Genomic DNA, 20526 nt, shown 5'->3' with positions numbered 1-20526 from the left:
GAGTGAGTCACCAATGATTATAATTGGGTACACTGGCAATTGCTAGTCAGATAACCCGATTGGCGGTTTTTCGGTGAGGGGCTCGCTCTCTTCTCCACAATTTTTCCACAAAAATTGTTTGGTGGGTGTTGGTATGACGACAGACTGTATATGTACCGTGTGTATACCGTGTTAGTTGCTGACACTCGTATGGGGGTGAATAGCCAGAAGATACTCGGCTGGTGGTAAAAAAATGTTTACATCACCATAACCCTTGAAATATTAAAATACAAATAATAGTGTCCAGTGGGACAGGCCTGTTACTGTTTAATATGGTTTGAGTGGGGGGCAGCCTGCATCCTTCTTCTTTCCCCCTGCGGCGCCAATTAATTGGACACTAGGTTCAGACTAGCCAGCGCTAGGTCGGTAAGAACCGCTGTGAGTGATCTGAAGGGATGGGGTCCGCTGCCACGTACAAGCATGTGGCACAGCTGTGCGCCATTTCTAGTCGTATTTCATGCTAACCCTAACCTTAACACTCTCCCTACTCCTTTCCCTGCTGCCCCCTCTAACCTTAATGACACACTTAGACCTATCCTAAAACTGATGCTATCCTTCTCCCTTTTCATTTTTGTTTTACATGTTTTAACTTGTAGTTTCATTTTCGAAATGTTCTCATTTTTTATTTTCAAAATTTAGAACCAAAACTGTTTTATCTGCTTCTGTTAATCAGACAGTACTGATTGAGACAAAATAGTGATTGTTCACTGTTTTTTTCTAAACAGCATGATAAAATTGACCTCTTTTGTTCAATGAAGCTGTTACACTGGAAAGATGTTCAACGATTTGAACCCCTTCCATGCTGGTGACGGAACCGCCCCGTCACAAGCCTCGGTTGTGCTGTGCTGGTGACGGAGCGGTTCCGTCACAGCCCGCTTAGCGCGCCTGCGTGGCACTGATTTCGCGCCTGCGCGGCGCATTCTATCGAGCGGGCGGTGCCGTGACGGAACCGCTCCGTCACAAGCACAGTGCGCCCGAGGCTTGTGACGGAGCAGTTCTGTCACGAGCATGGGAGCACCGCACGCCCCCCGCCTGCCCCCTAGTGCTGCGGCGCAATTGCAACTGCAGCAAAGAGGTTAAGTGCAGCCATTATAGTCTTGTTCTAAAGGAACATGATGGGCCTTTGTGTTGCTCTGTATTAGCTCATTCACAACAGTAAACTATGGAGTATGTGTGCTCTATAAATGCTTTTTATTTACTCCATTCATTCAGCTGCAAAGACCTGGTGTGGATGTGGCTTGCTGCTCTGCTGCCTGGAGTGTGAAGTAACTGCTCCTCCATTTCTGTACCTTCAACAGGTGTGGGGTATAAGGTCTATTTTTGGTGTTATGGGTCAAATAGTGTAATTGGACAGTAAATAATAGGTTGGATTTTTGTTTCTATAGGTGTCTTGGTGTTACAAGCACATTTTCTCCCAGCGTTCAATTGCACTTATTTTTGACATTTTAAGTGTTTGTGGTGTGTCAGTGTACAGTTGCTGGTCTTTAAGTGTGACCCTTTGACCCTGATTATGAGTAGGCGCTGTCAAATGTAAATGTAAAGTATTACTGTGATAGAATAGAAACTGCTAAAAACTCAAATAAATCACTATACGAGACCACTAAACAGCTAGCTGGTCTCTCCGTCGACCTGACACCTCCCCCCTCCCAAGCTCTCTGTGACGCTCTGTCCACCTTTTTCTTTAGCAAAGTTGATGACATCTATCGGGTTTTCGAAAACAACGCTACTACCTCCCTGAGACCTCCAACTCACCACCAGGGTCCCACCTTTTTGCAGTTCAAAGAGGTCACTTGCTTGCAGGTACAGAACATCGTGTCGTCCATTAAATCGGGCTCGGCCCTAGACCCATGTCCCTTGAAGGTCCTACGTCCGATTATGGAAGCAGTTCTCCCAGCCATGACTGCAATCTGTAACTCCATGTTCTGCACAGGCATCTACCCAGAGACATTAAAAAAGACCCTGTAAATGTAAATGTATAGGCATTTATATAGCGCACTACTTACCCAGAGGGTCCCAAGGCGCTTCGACCGCTGCAAAACCCTTCCTGGCTTCCCTGAGAGATGGTCCCTTAATGGGTATCTCCAGGGTGAGACCAGGCATCCCCGGCGGTCTGGTGGGGCCGTTAGTGAAGATGAGGCAAGCTAATGCCCAGAGTTACCGAGTGTGATCGCTGATCAGAGTGGGCACCGAGGCGAGAGAATTATCGAGTCCGCTGACCCTGGTCCAGAAACCTGCCGCGCCGGGAATCGAACCCTGGTCCCGGGCTGTCCTCTGCTCTCGGGTCTGCCGCCTCTAACCAGTGAGCCACACTACTCATAAAACCTCTCCTCAAAAAACCCAACCTCGACAAGGAAGAACTTAAAAGGTATCGCCCTATTGCCAGTCTCCCACTGCTGGCGAAAATTGTAGAAAAAATTATGAACTCCCAACTTTCATCCTTTATCGAGGAACACAAACTCCTGGATGAATCACAGTTTGGCTTCCGCCAATTCCACGGAACTGAGACCGCCCTGGTCAAAGTGGCGGATGACATTAGATCCATCCGGGATGCGGGAGGAACAGCTGTTCTGATCCTGTTGGACTTATCGGCGGCCTTCGACACGGTCGACCATGCCACTCTGGTCGACCGTGTCGAGAGCGTAGGCATCCAAGGCAATGCTAAGAATCTTCTTGCCTCTTTCCTGGCAAACAGGTCCCAGGTTGTCACTGTCGGACCTTTTGAATCTCCCCCCTGTCACTGCCATGCGGAGTTCCTCAAGGCTCATCCCTAAGTCTGACACTATTTAACATTTATGTGTCGGACCTTGCCAAAGTCATCAGGGCACACGGGATGAGCCTCACTTCCTACGCAGATGACACTCAACTGGTCCTTGCCGTCAAGAATGACGGGCTCAAAATAGCCAACAATTTCAATCAAGGCATGTTGGCAGTTGGGAGTTGGATGGCTCATAACTGCCTAAAATTAAACTCCGATAAATCGGAAGTTGTAATTTTTGGCAACTTATCCCCAGAGTGGTCCCCCCTTTGGTGGCCATCATCTATGGGCCAGCCCCCGGACCCGATCAACAAGGTGAGCTTTCTACCACACGCAAACCCGATTTCCTCCTCAGCCTTCCACAAATTAAGGCTCATTAAGAAAATTCTGCCTTTCCTACCCGAGAGTGCCGGCAAAACGTTGGTGAGCTCCCTTGTCTTGTCTACCCTAGACTATTGTAATGCCTTGTTTCTAGGTGCCTAGGAGAGAGTGCTACTGAAAATGCAGGCTATCCAGAATGCAGCCGCCAGGCTCCTAGGGTGCATCCCCAAACATCAACCGGTGTCACCCACCATAAGACAGCTTCACTGGCTACCGGTGAGAAAGAGAATCAAGTTCAAGTCTCTTTACCTGGTATACAAGGCTCTACATAATGTCGGACCTGCATTCTTCACCCAAAACCTCATTCTCTACTGTCCCTCAAGAACGTTACGCTCATCCAGCTCACATGAACTGGTGGTACCCCGAACCAAATCTGTCACATGGGGTGACAGAAGATTCCTTGTAGCCGCACCGAAACTGTGAAACACACTGCCACACTCAATCAAAACCAGCACCTCCCTCTGGTCTTTCCGCAAGCAACTTAAGACCTGGCTTTTTAATCAATAAACTTCAGCCCCCCTGAACACTGCAGTAACTTCAGCGCCGAGATGCCCAAGGGCCTTCGTTCGCGCTTTATAAGTGCTTTTATAAATAAATAAATAAATAAAATAAATAAATGTTATAATTATCGCATGTGATAAAAACACCAAGAGGATCAGAATTTATTGTATCTGGTAATTATCACATGTTCACACTTTTTGGGGAATAACATGGATTCTGGTGCTCAGTCCGTCAAAACATGCATGTACCCGTAAGTGCTGGACAGTTTCTGCATAATGACATGATAAGCAACGCTCCACATGTGACTGGCCCACTCATAAACAAGCCTGTGAGTGAAACTCGAACACACATTTTAAAATTTAACTCGACAGGGAAATTTCATCCACCCGTAAAAGCAAATATTCACAGAAGACGAATCAAGGGGTCTAGGAGAAGGAACTACCCCAGAACTAGAATAACTTCCCCATCCACAGTACAAATCGACAACTGTGTGGACTCCCACAGCATCAGTACTTCCCTCCTAGCACATGTCTGCACTGATTCCTTCCATGTCACCTCCAAGACGAATCTACCTTCATATGCACAAATATGGCCCCCTTGGCTTTAGGCATCTAGAACATATTTTGCTTTAGTGTCAGAGACCGCTGGCAAATACGTTTGCTTTGGTAACTGTACATCTTAGAACACATTTTAAAATAGTTTTTTTGGGGGGGGGGGGAGGGATCCCATATAATCCATCATTAGATATTTACAGACACCAAACCCTGTCCTGTATCTGGCGTGAGTAGTCCATCCAGCTCGCTCCTACCCATTGCATGCTGGTACATGTATTCCTTCATATATGATGGGAAAACCTACACCGAAAGAATTAAAGTGCAAAGAAAACTGATAAGGGCAAATTATTCATCAGATGTGAGAAGTTCAATCTGTTCTCGTTTAGTCATTGCATTGCGTGACTTTTGGCCCTACTTTATCAAAATATAAATCAAACCTGCAAGCACCAGTGTGCTAACAATAAACCAAGACCGACAACTGAGAGAAACTGGTGGAAATCTCAGCTGTATCCATGGTTAAACAGTCAATGCCCCTGTTTGTTTTTGGTGAGCCAATTTCAATGTTACCATGTTCTATTTTTAAGACATTCAGGGGAATTAAAATGTGTATGTTTGTGCGTGTGTGTTTGTGCAAACGATTACAATCAGGAGCTGTACAGAAGAGTTTGTACAATTTTAAACATTAATTTGAAAAAAATATCATTACTATTAAATATTAGCTTGATTACAGTTGTTGATTTTCTAGATTTTCTAGACAGTAAGGTCTCAGCCAATAACAGATTCCTACTGACGTAGCATCATGCAGAGTGACCCAGCACAGGCTTCGATTGGCCTAAAGGGCAATCAGGCAGTCCCCAATAGGCTCGTCTCACAGGTCAGTTTGTGACCTGTTTTCTGACTGTTTAATGGTCTGTTTCGTGGTCTATTTGAAAAGTTTTTAGTAATAATTTACCTTATTGTAAAACAAACATTGCTTGCAACAAGCACAAATGTATACACAAATGCATACACCTTGCAAAACACTTATACAGTGTATCTTTACAAGTTTAAAACTGTCCCAATTTGCAAAAATGGTCCACTCATTTAGATTGCACTAAAAAGGGCCACTTTTAATTTGGTGCCCGAGCCTGATGTATGTCCCAGTTCGATGCTGACCCGACCCCCTGGAGAGGCTTACAGCCGCTGAACCAGCTGCCCGTCTCCAGTTAGAGGCACTATGTGCTCCTATCAGCCAATGGGAGCCTTCCTCAAGAGTTGCAGTACAGTTTCAAAAAAGAACAGTATCTCATGAGGTGAGAACCTGGAAAGCTAAGTTTAGACAGACTCTGCCTCAGTTTTGGGCTGACTAGTGTTGTAGCTGGTTGATAAGCTGAAGAACTAGGCTAGACAGTGGTAAGTGGTTACTTGACCCAGAAACTGTCAAGTCATCTACTAATTTGAGCGTGAAATATTCCAGCATTTGTTGACCTATCGAAAGTAAACAACTAAACATAATATTCTACCATATACAAATCAACATACCAGTACAATCAAAACAAAGTAGGTCACATCATAACAAAGCAGTTAAAACAGATCTGTCTGCTCATTGCAATGATGCAGCACAGAAACACCGAAGCACAAATACAACAAAACACATCACCATCAGAACCACATTCCATGTGGCAAATTCACACAAAAACTCGTGTTACACATTAGCACCTCCAGAGCCATAATCTAGTTGTAAAACGTGTTTGGGGGAAGCACTACCTTAATTTACCACCAAGGACATGAAACAGCACCAGTCATAGCGGTCTAGTGGTCAGGCCTTGAGTCTCTACACAGTCAGCATTTAGGTCTTAAAAGAAGGGTTTCTGCCAAACAAAAAGCACTAAGGGGCAGATTTACATTGCCTGACGCATCGGCAGAGATGCGCCAGGAAAGATACGTCACGCAAATCCATCCTTGCGCCACCCATGATGCGCCGCATTTATAATGCGGCGCACCATGGTGCAGGGAAGGGCAGATGCGTGACGCATCTTTTGGCTTACGGGCGGCACATTGCTGGAGTCGCGTCGCAAGCGCGACGCAACTCCTGCAATGCACAGGGGCCACCCATACATTACATGGTGCGTCACTCCTTACGCCTACTTCAAGCAGGCGTAAGGAATTGACGTAGCAGCGTCGTAAAACTGACTCAGTGAAATCTTGTAGATTTCACTGAGTCACTATCCAGGGGCGACGGAACGCCCCCCCCCCTCCCTTGCACCGGAACGCCTACAAGAAGCGCAGGGCCATAGATGGGTCACTTTGTAAATGCCTCGTAGAGATGCGCCACGTTTACGCCGCCATGCGCGACGCAACAGCGTCGTAAACGTGGCGCAAGGGGCTCGTCAATCTGCCCCTAAGAGTGCTGTCATCCCTCAAGGCAGAGATATGGAACATAAAAAAATTATTTTTTTCCTCAAATACAGCACCTGGAACTAGTAAGCACCGGTGAGGCACGTGCCACAATTTGGACAAAAGGCAAAATCAGCCAATGCTGTTCCTTTTGCAGCAACCTCGCGGCTCTCACCTTGTGGGGGTTCGAGTCAGGCTGGTATCTGGTTCCTCTGGTTTGCAGTGAGTGGCGGTGAGGTGGGGCACAGTCTGCCTGGTCCTGCTGCCCGAGCAAGTAGCACACCTTTGCAAAATGAAATCTGCAATTACCAGTGCTTGTTGTTTTATGGGCAGACCTGCAGATTGCTGCTGTGAAACATTAACGCTAACATTGGTTAACTTCGGTAGCACATTTACATTAAAGAGAGTCAGAATGCAATGGAAACTTTAAAACTTTCCACTTAGTTTGACTAATGAGAACACTCATTCCCTGGGGATACAATGGCCTGCGTGTTTGCCTCTGATCTCAAGACCACAGCAAACACCTTTTCTTCAGTTGGGTCTAAACTAGTAAAAACAAGAGTCAAACCCTGCCCCTCTGCATGGATATGACTTTGGTGTAGTGCTACATGCCAGCAAGGCGCTTGGCACTATTCAGGAGTAGATACTGGTGAAGAGAGAGAGAGAGAGAGTGAGAGAGACAGAGAGAGAGAGAGAGAGAGAGAGAGAGAGAGAGACAGAGAGAGAGAGAGAGAGAGAGAACGTGAGAGAGAGAGAGAGAGAGAGAGAGAGAGAGAGAGAGAGAGAGAGAGAGAGAGAGATCTTCTGCCTTAATATTGTTCACTGTCTGACTACCTGAGTGTGAACCCTTTGAAGGATTGGCCATTGAGAGGTAGAGGGCTCCCTGAAGGGATGGCACTCCTGCACCAAAGGGGCTGCAGAGGCCTGTGTTATTCCCCTGCCCCAGTTAAATATTAAGATCCATTCCTGGGGCACTCATTTATTACAGAAGCGGCTGCAGATGCTTGTGCAGCCTCCTCTGCAATACTGATGGCACTCGCGCACATGTAACACCAGTGCTATCATTGGAGGCTGTTCCCTCGTTTGCATGGGAGCAAGGCTCCATGCAAATGAGGGAATCACGTTTCCTCTGTGCCTGTGCCGTAATATGGACATAGGAGCAGAGGCAAACATGCCTTTAGGAGGTCACCGAAAATGCGCCTACTTTAGGCAGCCCACTGGAGTCTGGAGGGGGAAAAGTGGGTTCTTGGATTCCCCAGACTTGCTCCTGCAGGTGGATGCCGTCACGCACTGCACTCACCTTCAAGGGCATCTCTCTCCCCTCTTCAAGGGGGGACCCAGGGAGAGCCAGGCGCGAGCCGGTCTCTTCCTGGGCAGGTTCGCGCGAGGAGCATTTACAGGTGGGGCTGATTAGCAGAGGGGTTAAAAGGGGAAGTCAGGCGGGCGGTTAGGAACTGCGTGGCGGGAGGCGAGAAGGGAGGTTGTTTTTGCGCTCGTGTTCCCACCTTTGTCCTGGGCCATGGAGGAAGCTGCGGAGGTCAGGAGGGCTGTCCAAATCCTTTGTGCGGCAGGGCGTGAGGACTTGTTGATGCCGGGTGTCCCGGCGGAAGCTTGGGTCGGCATGGCCCGCCCCCCTCGCAAGGCTTCGGAGGGCGTCGCCAGGGCTGTGGAGGCGTGTCTATCGCCGGGCCCAGAGGACGAGGATGACGGCGAGGCGGCCATGCCGGCAGACGGGCCTGGGCTTGTTTTGCCCGCCGTGGAAGCAGAACCCCCGCCGTGTGACCCGGGCGCCCTCCAGCAGGTATGTGCGTTACCGTTTTTCGATGCTGGGGCACGAGGGGCGCCCGGGGGGAGGCGGGGGCGTTCCATGGGCCGGCTGGCTCCGCGCACAGGCGGATTTGCACCTGGGAAGTCGGGGAAGTTGCAGGCGGGCCCCAAGCCCAAGCGTGGGCGAAGCTTGAAGCAGCATGGGCGCTTGCAAGCCCCTCTACCTGCTGCGGTGCCCCTTGCCTCCCCCCCCCGGTACCGCCTTTGGCAGGTGGGGTTTCCCCATACTTATGGCTCAATGGGCAGTGTTATCTGCTCTCCCCTGCATTGCCGGGGCCTGTTCCTGCCCCCCTCACTAATGTTGGCACTCCTCCCACAGTTGACGCAGATGCCAGGCACCCCCGTGCCGCGCTGACGTCGCCCCCCACCCTGAGGCCCTGCCCCCGGCCCCTGCTGTGGTTTCGGTGGGTGCTGCACATACCCTGCTGCCCCCCCCGGCCAAGGCTGCTCCAACTGGTGCTCCTGGCCCCCGGCCCCCCCCCACACGTCCTTGACCCCGGGTGGTAAGGGTTTGCTGCGCAAGGGGGCGCCCCCGGCTATTGGTCAGACACTGTTCCCGGTCCCCAGGGGTCATCCAGGTGGGCTTCTGGGTGGCCCTGAGGCTGGGTCGGTGGGTGTCACTGGTCTGGCGTCGGGGGGTGATTGCGGTTCCGCTGTGGGGGGCAATGTTTTTGGGGCTGTTTCTTTGTCTGGCTCGAGCGGCCGCAGTTTTCAATCTGCTCCATTGGCTGGGCGGCTGTTGGCTGTTTCTACGGGCCCGGGAACTGTCCACACGGCTGTTTCCAGTGGTGGGCTTACAGGGGGGCTGTCTGGAGCGGACGGCTCTTCTACAGCTTTCAGTGCACATAGCTTTCAAAACATCGACTGGCAATTTTATGATGGGGGTATTGGTGATGGGGCTATGCCCAGTGGTAGTGATCAAGTTGAATTTTCTGATGAAGCTTTCGGTGGGAGTTTTCATGATGATGAGTTGGAAGAGGGGGAATTGAGAGACAAAGATGTTGGGCTTTTGGCAGCACGGGCCCAGGGGGGTGGGTTGGGGCAACCCACTGTTTCTCGTGTTTTGCAGGAGTCTCGAGCGGACCATGCAGGTGTACGAGGGGCAGTGTGGTCTGGACCTTCTCAGAGGGATCGTGGGGCTGTCGCACAGCAGTCGGAGCAGTTACCGAGAGGTAAGGATGGGTGGTGGTCTGTGTGGCAACCTAGGGAGAGTCTCCCTGTTAAGAATACAAGATCTATTGGTACGGGTGATGGGGTTGTGGTTGAGCGAGTCGCTCTGGCACCGAGGCTTGAGCGGCCTGTACTTTCGAATGTTTCTAATGTGCAAGTTGCAAATGAAGTTTCTACAGCGGGGGTGGGCGGGGTGGATGCCACACGTGTCACGGAGGATAGTATCCTACCGAAAAAGTTGCCTTATTCTGGTGTGGGAATGCCTTTGGGGTCTCATTTATCTGAAAAAACGAAGAATTTGATATGGTCTGGGGCATTTGTGGATGTTTTTCGGCTTCTCCATAGGGATGTTCAGGCAAAAGAAGGGTCAAAGGAGGAGGAATTAGAATTGGCTCGGAGGCCTCGTGTTCCGAAGTCCATAGAGAACTGGACTTCGGCCTTTCTTATTTATGCCAGCGTTTATTGTCAACGTCATCCTGAGAAAGCAATAGACATGTTTAAATATGCTGATGTTATCCGCAAGGCTCACAGTTATTTTGGCGGCTTTGCTTGGTTGTCCTATGATGACGAATTCAGGGCGCGCATGAGCGCTTTCCCTGAGCGTTCGTGGGGTGAGGTTGATTCCGAGTTATGGTTGCAATGGATGGCATCGGCAAACCCACCTGCTACGACCCACACAGCTAGCGGGCAGCCCGTGTATTATCGGCCCTTTTCAGCTCGCCCCGCTCAGTCTGGGGCGGGGGTTTGGGGCAGAGGTCAATCAGCCGCCTCTGGCACATGCTGGCATTTTAACAGGGGTTCCTGTAACAGACCTGCTTGCAGGTACAAACACGAGTGTTCGCAGTGTGGAGGGAAGCATGCCCTCACCCAGTGTTTTCCCGGCCAGCGATTGGGTGAGCAAGGACGAGGTTCAGGGGGTAGGGGGCAGCACCAACAGTCTGTTTACAAGGGCCCCTACTCCTATTAGGCAGGAGGTTCTCGATCTTTGGCTGGTGGATTATCCAGATTTTGAGGCCGCTAAGATTTTGTCTTGGGGTTTCAAAATTGGGTTCAGGATTGGGTATCAGGGACCCAGGGTGGGCAGGTGGTCGGACAATTTGAAGTCTGCGAAGGAGAGTCCCCATGTTGTGCGGAAGAAGCTGGATTCTGAGCTTGCGGCTGGTAGGATTGTTGGTCCTTTTGTGAATTGTCCTCTGCCTGACTTGATTGTATCACCCCTGGGTGTGGTGCCTAAGAAGGCGGAAGGGGAGTTTTGTCTTATCCATCACCTGTCCTGGCCCGAGGGTTCATCAATTAATGACTTTATTGATCCAGCTGACTCAACTGTCAACTATGCTTCGGTGGACGATGCATTACGGCTCGTGCGCACGGCTGGTGTTGGGGCGTTGCTGGCGAAGAGCGACATTCAGTCGGCTTTCCGGCTATTGCCCATTCACCCTTGGGATTTCAGTCTGTTGGGAATGCATTTTGAGGGTAGTTTCTACGTGGATAGGGTGTTGCCCATGGGCTGTTCAGTGTCATGCTCCCTTTTTGAAACTTTCAGTACCTTCCTGCAGTGGCGATTCACTTTTGTTAGTGGCCACGTATTGGTCTGTCATTACCTTGATGATTTTCTTTTCATTGGGGAAGGTCGATCTGGGCAGTGTCAGTCGGCTTTGAACATCTTTCAGGCTCTAGCGGAGGAATTGGGGGTTCCATTGGCGCCGGACAAGACAGAGGGTCCCTGTACGTCCCTGACTTTCTTGGGGATTGAAATTGATACTCTGTCTATGGTGGCGAGATTGCCTGTGGCTAAAGTGAAGGAAATGTCTGCTTTCATACATCTGGTGTTGGGGGAGCGGAAAGTTGTTTTGAAAACTGTTCAGAAGTTGTTGGGTTACCTCAATTTTGCTTGCCGTGTTGTTCGGGCGGGCAGGACATTCTGCAGACGTCTGGGTTTGTCCATGTCCGGAGCAAGCCTTCCCCATCATAGGGTGCGCATTACCACCGCTGTGCGTGCCGATTTGACAGTCTGGCTTCGTTTCCTTCAAGAGTTTAATGGCGTGTCCTTGTTTTTTGCGGATGAGGACATGGTATGGCAAGTACAGTTGTTCACTGATGCATCAGGGGCTCACGGCTTCGGAATCTTTTGGGAAGGTCGATGGTGCGCGGCCGGCTGGCCGGCGCACTGGAAGGATCAGGGTCGCAGCATAGCGTTTCTGGAGCTCTTCCCGCTGCTGGTTGCTCTGCACTTATGGGGGGAGGAGTTTCAGAATCGCTCAGTCTTGTTTCACGTGGACAATTTGGCAGTCGTGCACCTTGTCAATCACCAAAAGGCTCGTGATTTGCGGGTTTTGCGGCTCCTGCGCGCATTCATGCTGCGGTGTCTGCAATTAAATATTGTCTTTAGAGCACGGCATGTTCCTGGTACTTCTAATTGCATCGCTGATTCTTTGTCTCGCTTTCAGTGGTCCGAGTTCCGCAAGTTAGCTCCTGGGGCGGACCTGGAACCAACGACGATCCCACAGTACGTATGGGACCTGGGGGATTGAGGGTTCACCACTTGGTAGAACATTCAGTGGCTGAATCCACCAGGCGGGGTTATGTGAAAGCCTGGAATGAGTTTCTGCAGTTTGGTAAGGATTCGATGGGGCCGATTGGGGCGGGTTGGTCTGATGAACAATGCGTCTTGCAGTTTGTTTTACATCTGGCGGACAAAGGCTTATCGCCCACTACCATTTCTGGCAAATTGGCTGGGGTTTCTTTTTATGGGCAGCTTTGGTGGGGGAGGGATCCGGTTGGGGGGGTGTTGGTTCGTAAAGTGTTGAAAGGTTTGGCCAGGCTCCGGGCTGGTGGTCAGCAGCTCCGGCAGCCAGTGACTTTTGAGTTGCTCCAGTTGCTGTTGCCGGAATTGGAGGTGTGTTGTTATGATGCTTTGGAATGTGCCAAATTTCGTTTGTGTTTCATTTGGTTGTTCTTTGGGGCATTTCGGGCATCAGAGTTGCTGGGGTTGCGGGGCAGGGTAGGTATGACCAGCAATGAGGTGGTGTTGGAAAGTGACAGAGTGCGGCTGTGGCTGCGGGCATCTAAAACCGACCAGATGGGGAGGGGTAAGTGGGTGTTCCTTGGTAGGAGTGGTGTCTCTGCATGTTGCCCGGTTGGGGAATGGGAAGTGTTTGTGTCATCTCCGCATTTCCTCCAGGGGTCCATATTTTGTCATGCGGATGGTAGTCCCATAGTTGCATCTCAATTGTTGGCTGTATTACGCAAGGTTTTGTTGCGCTTGGGGAAGGATCCTGTTCAATTTGGTACTCATTTTTTCCGAATTGGTGCGGCGACGGAGGCCGCTCGGTTGGGGTGGGACTGGTCCCAGATCCGACGCATTGGTCGTTGGCGTTCCAAGTGCTGTGAAAAGTATGTGAGGAAATAGTGCATTTTTGGCTTGTCTAACATTTCTTTCTCTCCTAGGTCCCTGGCCATCAGTCGCCGGATGCAAACGAAGGGTGTGGATACTGGGGCACTCTTTTGTTAAAAGAGCAGCTTTAGCCGCTGTCAGTCAGCTCTGTGGGAGATCACTTGGTCTGAACAGTATGACACACGAAGTCTCCTGGCATGGAACAGGGGGAATGCGCTGGGGTGGGCTGTTTCCCGCCTTGGCTGCTTTGGTTTCACAGTGTTTGGGGGGCCCTCCGGATCTCCTGGTGCTACATTTGGGAGAGAATGACTTGGTTTCTCTCTCTGGGTTGACCTTGTTAAAATTAATGAAGCAGGACCTGGAAATCATCAGAACCACATGGGTGAGCACCATGCTTATATGGACTGAGTTTGTGCCTCGTTTGCAATGGCGTGGGGCGAGGAACCATTCTGCCCTGGAAAAGGCGAGAAGGAAAGTGAACAGGACAATGCGCCTTTTTTGTCAACATTGGGGTATCTACAGTTTGGACCATTATCATTTAAAAGTTTCTGAACATCATTTATTTTGTGAGGACGGTGTGCATCTCTCAGCTTTGGGCCTCTCTTTTTACCTACTTGAACTCAGGGATTTGATTAGCAAGGTTCTTCAGGTACAGTTGTGGTGTGCTCCTTCCTTTCCTTTAGGTGGGGCAGGAAAACGCTAAAGGTTTTCCTGGGTGGCGGGTTTTTGTTAGTGGGGGTGGGCAGCCTGGAGCGGGTTGGCCATCCTGAAGGGTAGCGTTGGGTAGGCTAGGGGTAGTAGGCAGGAGTTTGTTCGGGGTTTTGGGATTTAGGTTTCGTAGGCTCACTGTAGATTTGAATTATGTAAATAAATAAATAATGAATGTGTTTATGAAATTTATGATGCACCTGTCCTAAAATAAAAGTGGCCTTTCTTGCTCCTAAAAGAAGGTATGGACAATGATTTCTTGCGCGAGGGGGGACCCAGGGAGAGCCAGGCGCGAGCCGGTCTCTTCCTGGGCAGGTTCGCGCGAGGAGCATTTACAGGTGGGGCTGATTAGCAGAGGGGTTAAAAGGGGAAGTCAGGCGGGCGGTTAGGAACTGCGTGGCGGGAGGCGAGAAGGGAGGTTGTTTTTGCCCCACCCACCCTCCCTCTTTCTTTTTTTCTTTTCTTTTTCTTTTTATTTACTTATGGGTTTTTATTTTTGCGGTGCTCTAGGCGCTGTTTAGTTTATGTAGGTTTGCCACTGTTAGGATGGGTGCCTTTGTTCTTTTGGAGGCGGGTTTTTGTTAGTGGGGGTGGGCAGCCTGGAGCGGGTTTGCCATCCTGAAGGGTAGCGTTGGGTAGGCTAGGGGTAGTAGGCAGGAGTTTGTTCGGGGTTTTGGGATTTAGGTTTCGTAGGCTCACTGTAGATTTGAATTATGTAAATAAATAAATAATGAATGTGTTTATGAAATTTATGATGCACCTGTCCTAAAATAAAAGTGGCCTTTCTTGCTCCTAAAAGAAGGTATGGACAATGATTTCTTGCGCGAAGTGCAGCAGGGTTTCCTTCTGCACAGTGAAACACGGAGTGGCTTGAAGATACCGCTCCATATTTCCCAGGGCAGCACCCATTCACGACTGCCCTTGGAGCAGCGCATTCACGGTATTAATGTGGATGACGCGGCCATTTTGAATGAGGGAACATCCTTATTGAAAACCTCTATTTGCCAATAGGAGCAGCCTATCAATGAAAACATGGCACACCGTGTGGTTAATGCACACTGTGAGCATGTCATGATGCGTTAGTAATATTATTAGCCAATGCTATTACCACATAGTATAGAAGCCGTACCATTTCAGACTGTCACATTGTTACTTCTCTTTAGGTGACGGAACTCCCCTGAGGATCCAACAGGGGTACAACAAGCAATGCTTCTCAAGGGCAGCGCACACATTCTGCCCAATCAAATGTTGTACTCAAGGTGACCAACATGTGGGCGGCGACAAAGACCCTCTCTTCGGAGTGCTTGATAAAAGCTCTTTTTTTGATGATGACTCATGGTCAGGTGACTGCTGCAATGAGAATCCAAACCTAAAATATTTGACATCTCTTTGGGTAAACTACAACTGTGCCTTCAGCAAAGACCGGGTGAGGAACATTTTCCTGGACTTGCAATGAGTTGAAGCCTAGGAACAGTGTCAAATCTTCAAAAAATATGTTTGTTACCTCTGACCCCATTTCTGGAAATGGTTGTCCTGCCTCATTATTGGAAGCAGGGCTGGTTTTAGGGTGGTGTGACCGGTGCAGCTGCACCTGGTGCTGACTTTGGTGGGGGTGCTGTATTTAAAAATAACTTTTGGTTTGAAAGCTCATGAACTTACTTGTGTATCCAGCAGTTTTCAGGCAACAATAAAAATGTGTACAAAACTCTGGTGATGAATGTCCTTGAAGATGAGAGATAGGAATGTTATCTAGTGGTAGTTTAGACTCATGATAAAGTAGCACAGAGGGTTAATGTGCCTGCTGCAAAGAACGTGTACCATGCAGATCGATCACAGAACTTAGTGTGAGTCAACTATGAGTAGCACTATTACAAAAGGAACTGTACGTCAGAGAGGGGCTACGGATTGATGAGTGGTAGTGAGTAAATTCATAGAGAAGGAGGTCATGGGGGAGGAGCACCAAAAAAGACTATTGCATCAATCATTGCATTCACTGACCTGAACTCCCTCTGAGGCAGAAAGCCGGAGGTTTTGCTAAACTGCTCACACACTGCTTTTAAAAATTGTCACTTTGCTGATTTTAATCACAAAAACTATTTCGAGCTCACCTGTGTGAAGCGCTGCCTCTAAGCGCCAGCCAGACCCCCCAGATTGACTCGAAAAACGCCCTCACCGCCAGCGCGGCAAAGGTGTAGCCACGCCCACTGCGAGGCCACGCCCACCAAGGAACCGAGTATAAAAACGCTTGAAAGCGCAACGATTTTCACTGACCTGAACTCCCTCTGAGGCGGAAAGCCGGAGGTTTTGCTAAACTGCTCACGCACTGCTTTTAAAAATTGTCACTTTGCTGATTTTAATCACAAAAACTATTTCGAGCTCACCTGTGTGAAGCGCTGCCTCTAAGCGCCAGCCAGACCCCCCAGATTGACTCGAAAAACGCCCTCACCGCCAGCGCGGCAAAGGTGTAGCCACGCCCACTGCGAGGCCACGCCCTCTACAAATACTACAAATGTGCCGACCTCCCCAGCGCAGCGGACGAGCGCAGCGGGAGCGCCGTTTGCGCACCGAAGGCGCGCCTAAGGCAAGCCCGTCTGCGCCCGTCCGCGCACGACCGGGTCTAGGGCCAGAACCCCTGCCTGAAACATCCTACCCAAATATAAGCTACTCACGTAGAGAACTACTAAGCCTCAGACCCCCCCCCCCTCCTGTGATTACATCCATGATTTTAATGGACCTTTCACTCGCTGCTCCCTATGCAAGCCAGCCCAGCTCACGCTCCCCACTAAACCTATCAAACCTGCCACCCTTAAACTTGCCTCTCTGAACTGTCGTTCACTTCCGAAACATGCGACACAGATTACCCACATCATAGAAGATCATGAAATTGATATACTCTTCCTCACGGAAACGTGGCTCGGTCCACACTCGCAATCAGACATGGTCCTAGCAACACCACGGGGCTACTGTATTCAATCCCTTCCCCGCCCTCTAGGCAGAGGTGGCGGTGTAGCTATCATCCATCGAGAACACCTCCACTGCAAAACCCACGACGCACAGATTACCGACGCAGAAAGTCTGCATTTTACCGTTAAACTCAACCCAACCACTTCTCTAACAGGACTTCTTGTTTACCGCCCCCCCCGGCCTCCCAGGCCCCTTCGCCTGCTCTCTTCTAGACTTAGTCACTACCCAGGCCCAATCCCTATCAAATTTTATGATAGTTGGGGACCTGAACATCCATCTAGAAGACCCAGCAGACTCGGTAGCCAATGATATGATCCAAGATCTAGCGGCTTCTGACATCCGCCTATTAAACTCCGGAGCCACCCACATCAAGGGCCATCGACTGGACCCTGTGTTTACTAGCTCTCCCTCGATGCTAGCGAAGGAGGCCCTTCCCCTCCCTTGGACAGACCACTTCCTTGTCCCCTTCCAATTATCTGGAACCTTCAGGAAAAACCGAATACCCCCCACCTATAGTAAGGACAGGACCTGGTCCAGACTCCCCACGGAAGAATGGGCTAAGACCCTTGAAAAAAACATCCCTGCTCACGCAGAAGACCCGACCACGGCAGACAGAAGATTCAGGGACTGGATCACCTCCTCCCTAGACTTAGTACTCCCACTTAGAAACAGGGAAGACAAAAACGGTAAACCTGGCTCAGCACCATGGTATTCCGCGGATCTCAGAATACATCGCAAAAATTGCAAAAAAGCCGAACGGCTCTGGAGAAAAAACTGGCAACACGCCAACAAAGAAGCCTATCAGTCTACGGTCAAACTCTACAAAGAGGCCATTAAATCAGCCAAAGCCTCATATTATGATACGCGGATACAAGAAGCATCTAACTCAGCCCGAGAATCCTTTTTAATCGTTAAGGAGCTGATCAAGGTCCCCATCACTTCCCCCTCCAATACTGCTAAAGTTGACAGAAGTAATGAGCTAGCGAACTTCTTCAACGATAAAATCACCCGCATCCTGGTCTCCCTCCCACCCCCCAGTTCCCCCAGCCTCACGGAAAGCCGTACACTCCCCGACCAGACTGAAAGTAACCGACGCCCCACGCTTCCGACATTCCGACCAGTCACCCCCCTAGAGGTTGAGCGAACCCTAACAAAAATGAAAAGTGGGTCACCCTTGGACCCAGCACCAATCAGTTTCCTCAAGACCGTTGCCTCAGTAATCGTACCTACTATCACGGATCTCATCAACTGCTCGTTCGCCCACGGAACTGTTCCCGATAGCTGGAAGAGTGCTGTGGTTAAAGCACTCTTAAAAAAACCTCAGCTAGATCCATCGGACCTGTCTAACTACAGACTAATATCTCTACTCCCTGGCATCAGCAAAGTCACTGAGAAACTGGTAAACATCCAATTATCCCAGTTCCTTGAAACCAACAACTTGCTTCGACAATCCCAAACCGGATTTCGCCCGGGCCATGGAACGGACACTGCACTCCTCGCAGTCATCGAGGAGGCAAGGGGCTTACTGGATTCAGGAGGATCAGTGGCAGTGATCCTCCTGGATCTAAGTGCAGCCTTTGACACGGTCAACCACCATGTCCTTCTGCATAGACTGGCGGATGCAGGACTTACCGGGACAGCAATCAAATGGATCGAATCCTTTCTTACAGGGCGCACTTTCCAAGTGTGGGACGATAATCATCACTCATCCACCCTCCCACTAACTAGCGGCGTCCCCCAGGGCTCCTCCCTGAGCCCGACGCTTTTTAATGTCTATATGGCCCCCCTCGAGGACGTGGTAACACCATTTAACATAAAAATGGTGAGTTACGCTGACGATACCCAACTAGTCGTCTCCTTGTCCCAGTTGATTGACCATCCAGAAAATCTGACCAACTGCCTCATAGGAATCCATAACTGGATGAATAACTCATCACTAAAACTGAATGGGACAAAGACGGAAGTGATGCTACTTGGAAAGCAATGGAAGACCATCCCTCCTACACTATGGGCCGATGTGTTCGGAGAAATCACCCCCCCAAAACGTGAAATCAAGACACTCGGGGTGTGGCTTGAACCACAGCTCACGATGAAAACCCAAGCAACTAAAACCTCGGGCACCTGCTTCGGGCTCATGCGCACGACCCGTAAAATCCTGCCCTTACTCCCACCTATTTCCAGGAAGCTTCTCATCCAGGGACTAGTGCTGTCCCGCCTGGACTACAGCAACCTGGTCTATCTGGGAGCCCCCGAGTCCACCATCACGAAACTCCAGCGGACACAGAACGCGGCAGCACGCATGCTTACTAACACTCCTTCCAGAATGTCCGCCAAGCCAGCCCTCAAAGCCCTGCACTGGCTCCCTGTGCGCCAAAGGGTGCATTTCAAAGCAATGTGTACAACACACAAGCTTTACAACGGATCTGGTCCAGCGATTCTTAGTAAAATGATCACTCCTTACACAGCAACCAGATCCCTACGATCTCAGAATGAGAACCTAGTCAGCACCCCCAGATTCAAAAGAACCCGTACAGGAGGTCGACAATTCTCCGTTCAAGCAGCTAAGGGCTGGAACGCACTCCCTCGCTCCCTCAGACTAGAACCCAACCACCTGGCTTTTCGCAAAAAACTAAAGACCCATCTGTTCCCTAAATAATACCCTTCTGTCGCTCTCCCCCCCTCTCTTCCCCTCAACAGGATTTCAAGTCACATAGCGCGGGGATGCCCTTGGGTCACCAGGCGCTTTAGAAATCGCTAAAATAAAAATAAAAATAAATAAAAATCAAGTGTCCCCAGTGCTAAAGCCAGCCCCAACTGGGAGTGTTAGCCCCAACCCCCTATATTTGCATCTAGTTGCACCCCTGATTATGGTATAGGCAAAAGATAAATTCCATTGCGTTTACGACCTGCTGCAAACTGTGTGCTAATTATGCATTAAGTCGGGTCTTCATCAGGACAGTGAGAGCGCATAGGTAGGTGCCTGTGTCTTTTTCTGTCCACCACATTAAAGCCTTGAAAAACTGTGACTAAGGCATCGTATGTGTATTTGAATTATACCACAATGAAGGGAGCGCTGTGTTCAGTAATCAGTATTTGCAAATGCAAATTTGTTCCCAACTGATTCAATCAAAAGTCAGATTTCCTTGAATCCACAGATCCACAATTTATTGCACATCACTTTAGGATAGTGTTTCCACAACGATTATGACAGTTCATCAATATTAATTGACGGGCTAGTGGCATTTCATCAACAGAAGTTCCTAATAAATTCAGCCAACGCGTTTTGCCCAACGTAGGATGTCATCAGGGCTGAAAAGAAAAACAAAACCCATTCATATTTTCCATGCCACATAATTAAAATCATCTTGATTGATGACACAATTTCCTAAGCATTGAATTCTTCACATTATCATCAACATTAACCCTGGGCAAAGTACTACACTACGCTTGCGTAGTTTGCGAAGTTTGTGCTACTTCGCACTACGCAAAATGCATGTAGCACAGTGCAAACATGAGTAGCATAGCATAGCGTAGAGTAACGTAGCATAGTGCAGCGGTCATTTTGTGCTTGCTCGTGGTCCTCAATGTCAAGTTGGCGACCGCGGGCAAGCAAAAAGACATCCCGGCGAGACTTTTTCCTCGTTCGTAATCAGCAACATCAAGTTGCTGATCGCGAGCGTGGAAAATAAACCTCCTGGCAAGATTTTCAATGCTGGGAGGTTAGGTTTCTCATTGCGATTGATCGCGTATGCCCTGACCACTCATGATGAGAAACTACCAGTCTGCGTTGAGAAAGCTTCTGCTTGAGTAAAAATCTACTTGAGCAGCAGAAAACTACAGCTCACACTGTGCAAGAT

At 49.6% G+C, this 20526-nt stretch overlaps 1 protein-coding gene across 1 annotated transcript; it reads left to right on the top strand.

Moving 5' to 3' along the window:
- The first annotated feature begins 9334 nt into the window (after positions 1-9334).
- On the top strand, positions 9335-13700 carry LOC147700685 (uncharacterized). Its single transcript, XM_086928467.1, has 2 exons — positions 9335-9605; positions 13051-13700. Exons 1-2 carry the CDS (start codon positions 9335-9337, stop codon positions 13698-13700), a joined length of 921 nt encoding a protein of 306 aa, XP_086784593.1.
- The last annotated feature ends 6826 nt before the right edge of the window (positions 13701-20526 follow it).

The sequence above is a fragment of the Lissotriton vulgaris genome, chromosome 7 (genome assembly GCF_964263255.1).
Source record: "Lissotriton vulgaris chromosome 7, aLisVul1.2, whole genome shotgun sequence".
NCBI lineage: Eukaryota > Metazoa > Chordata > Amphibia > Caudata > Salamandridae > Lissotriton > Lissotriton vulgaris.
The sequence above is the reverse complement of the archived record's forward strand: the minus strand, read 5'-3'. Positions and strand labels throughout refer to the sequence as shown.

Bases quoted from the DNA above. Each gene is read 5' to 3' on its own strand.
- LOC147700685 (XM_086928467.1), top strand. From the start codon at position 9,335: ATGCCCAGTGGTAGTGATCAAGTTGAATTTTCTGATGAAGCTTTCGGT. The intron at 9,606-13,050 runs GTAAGGATGGGT...TTTCTCTCCTAG, and splicing joins GTCGGAGCAGTTACCGAGAG to GTCCCTGGCCATCAGTCGCC.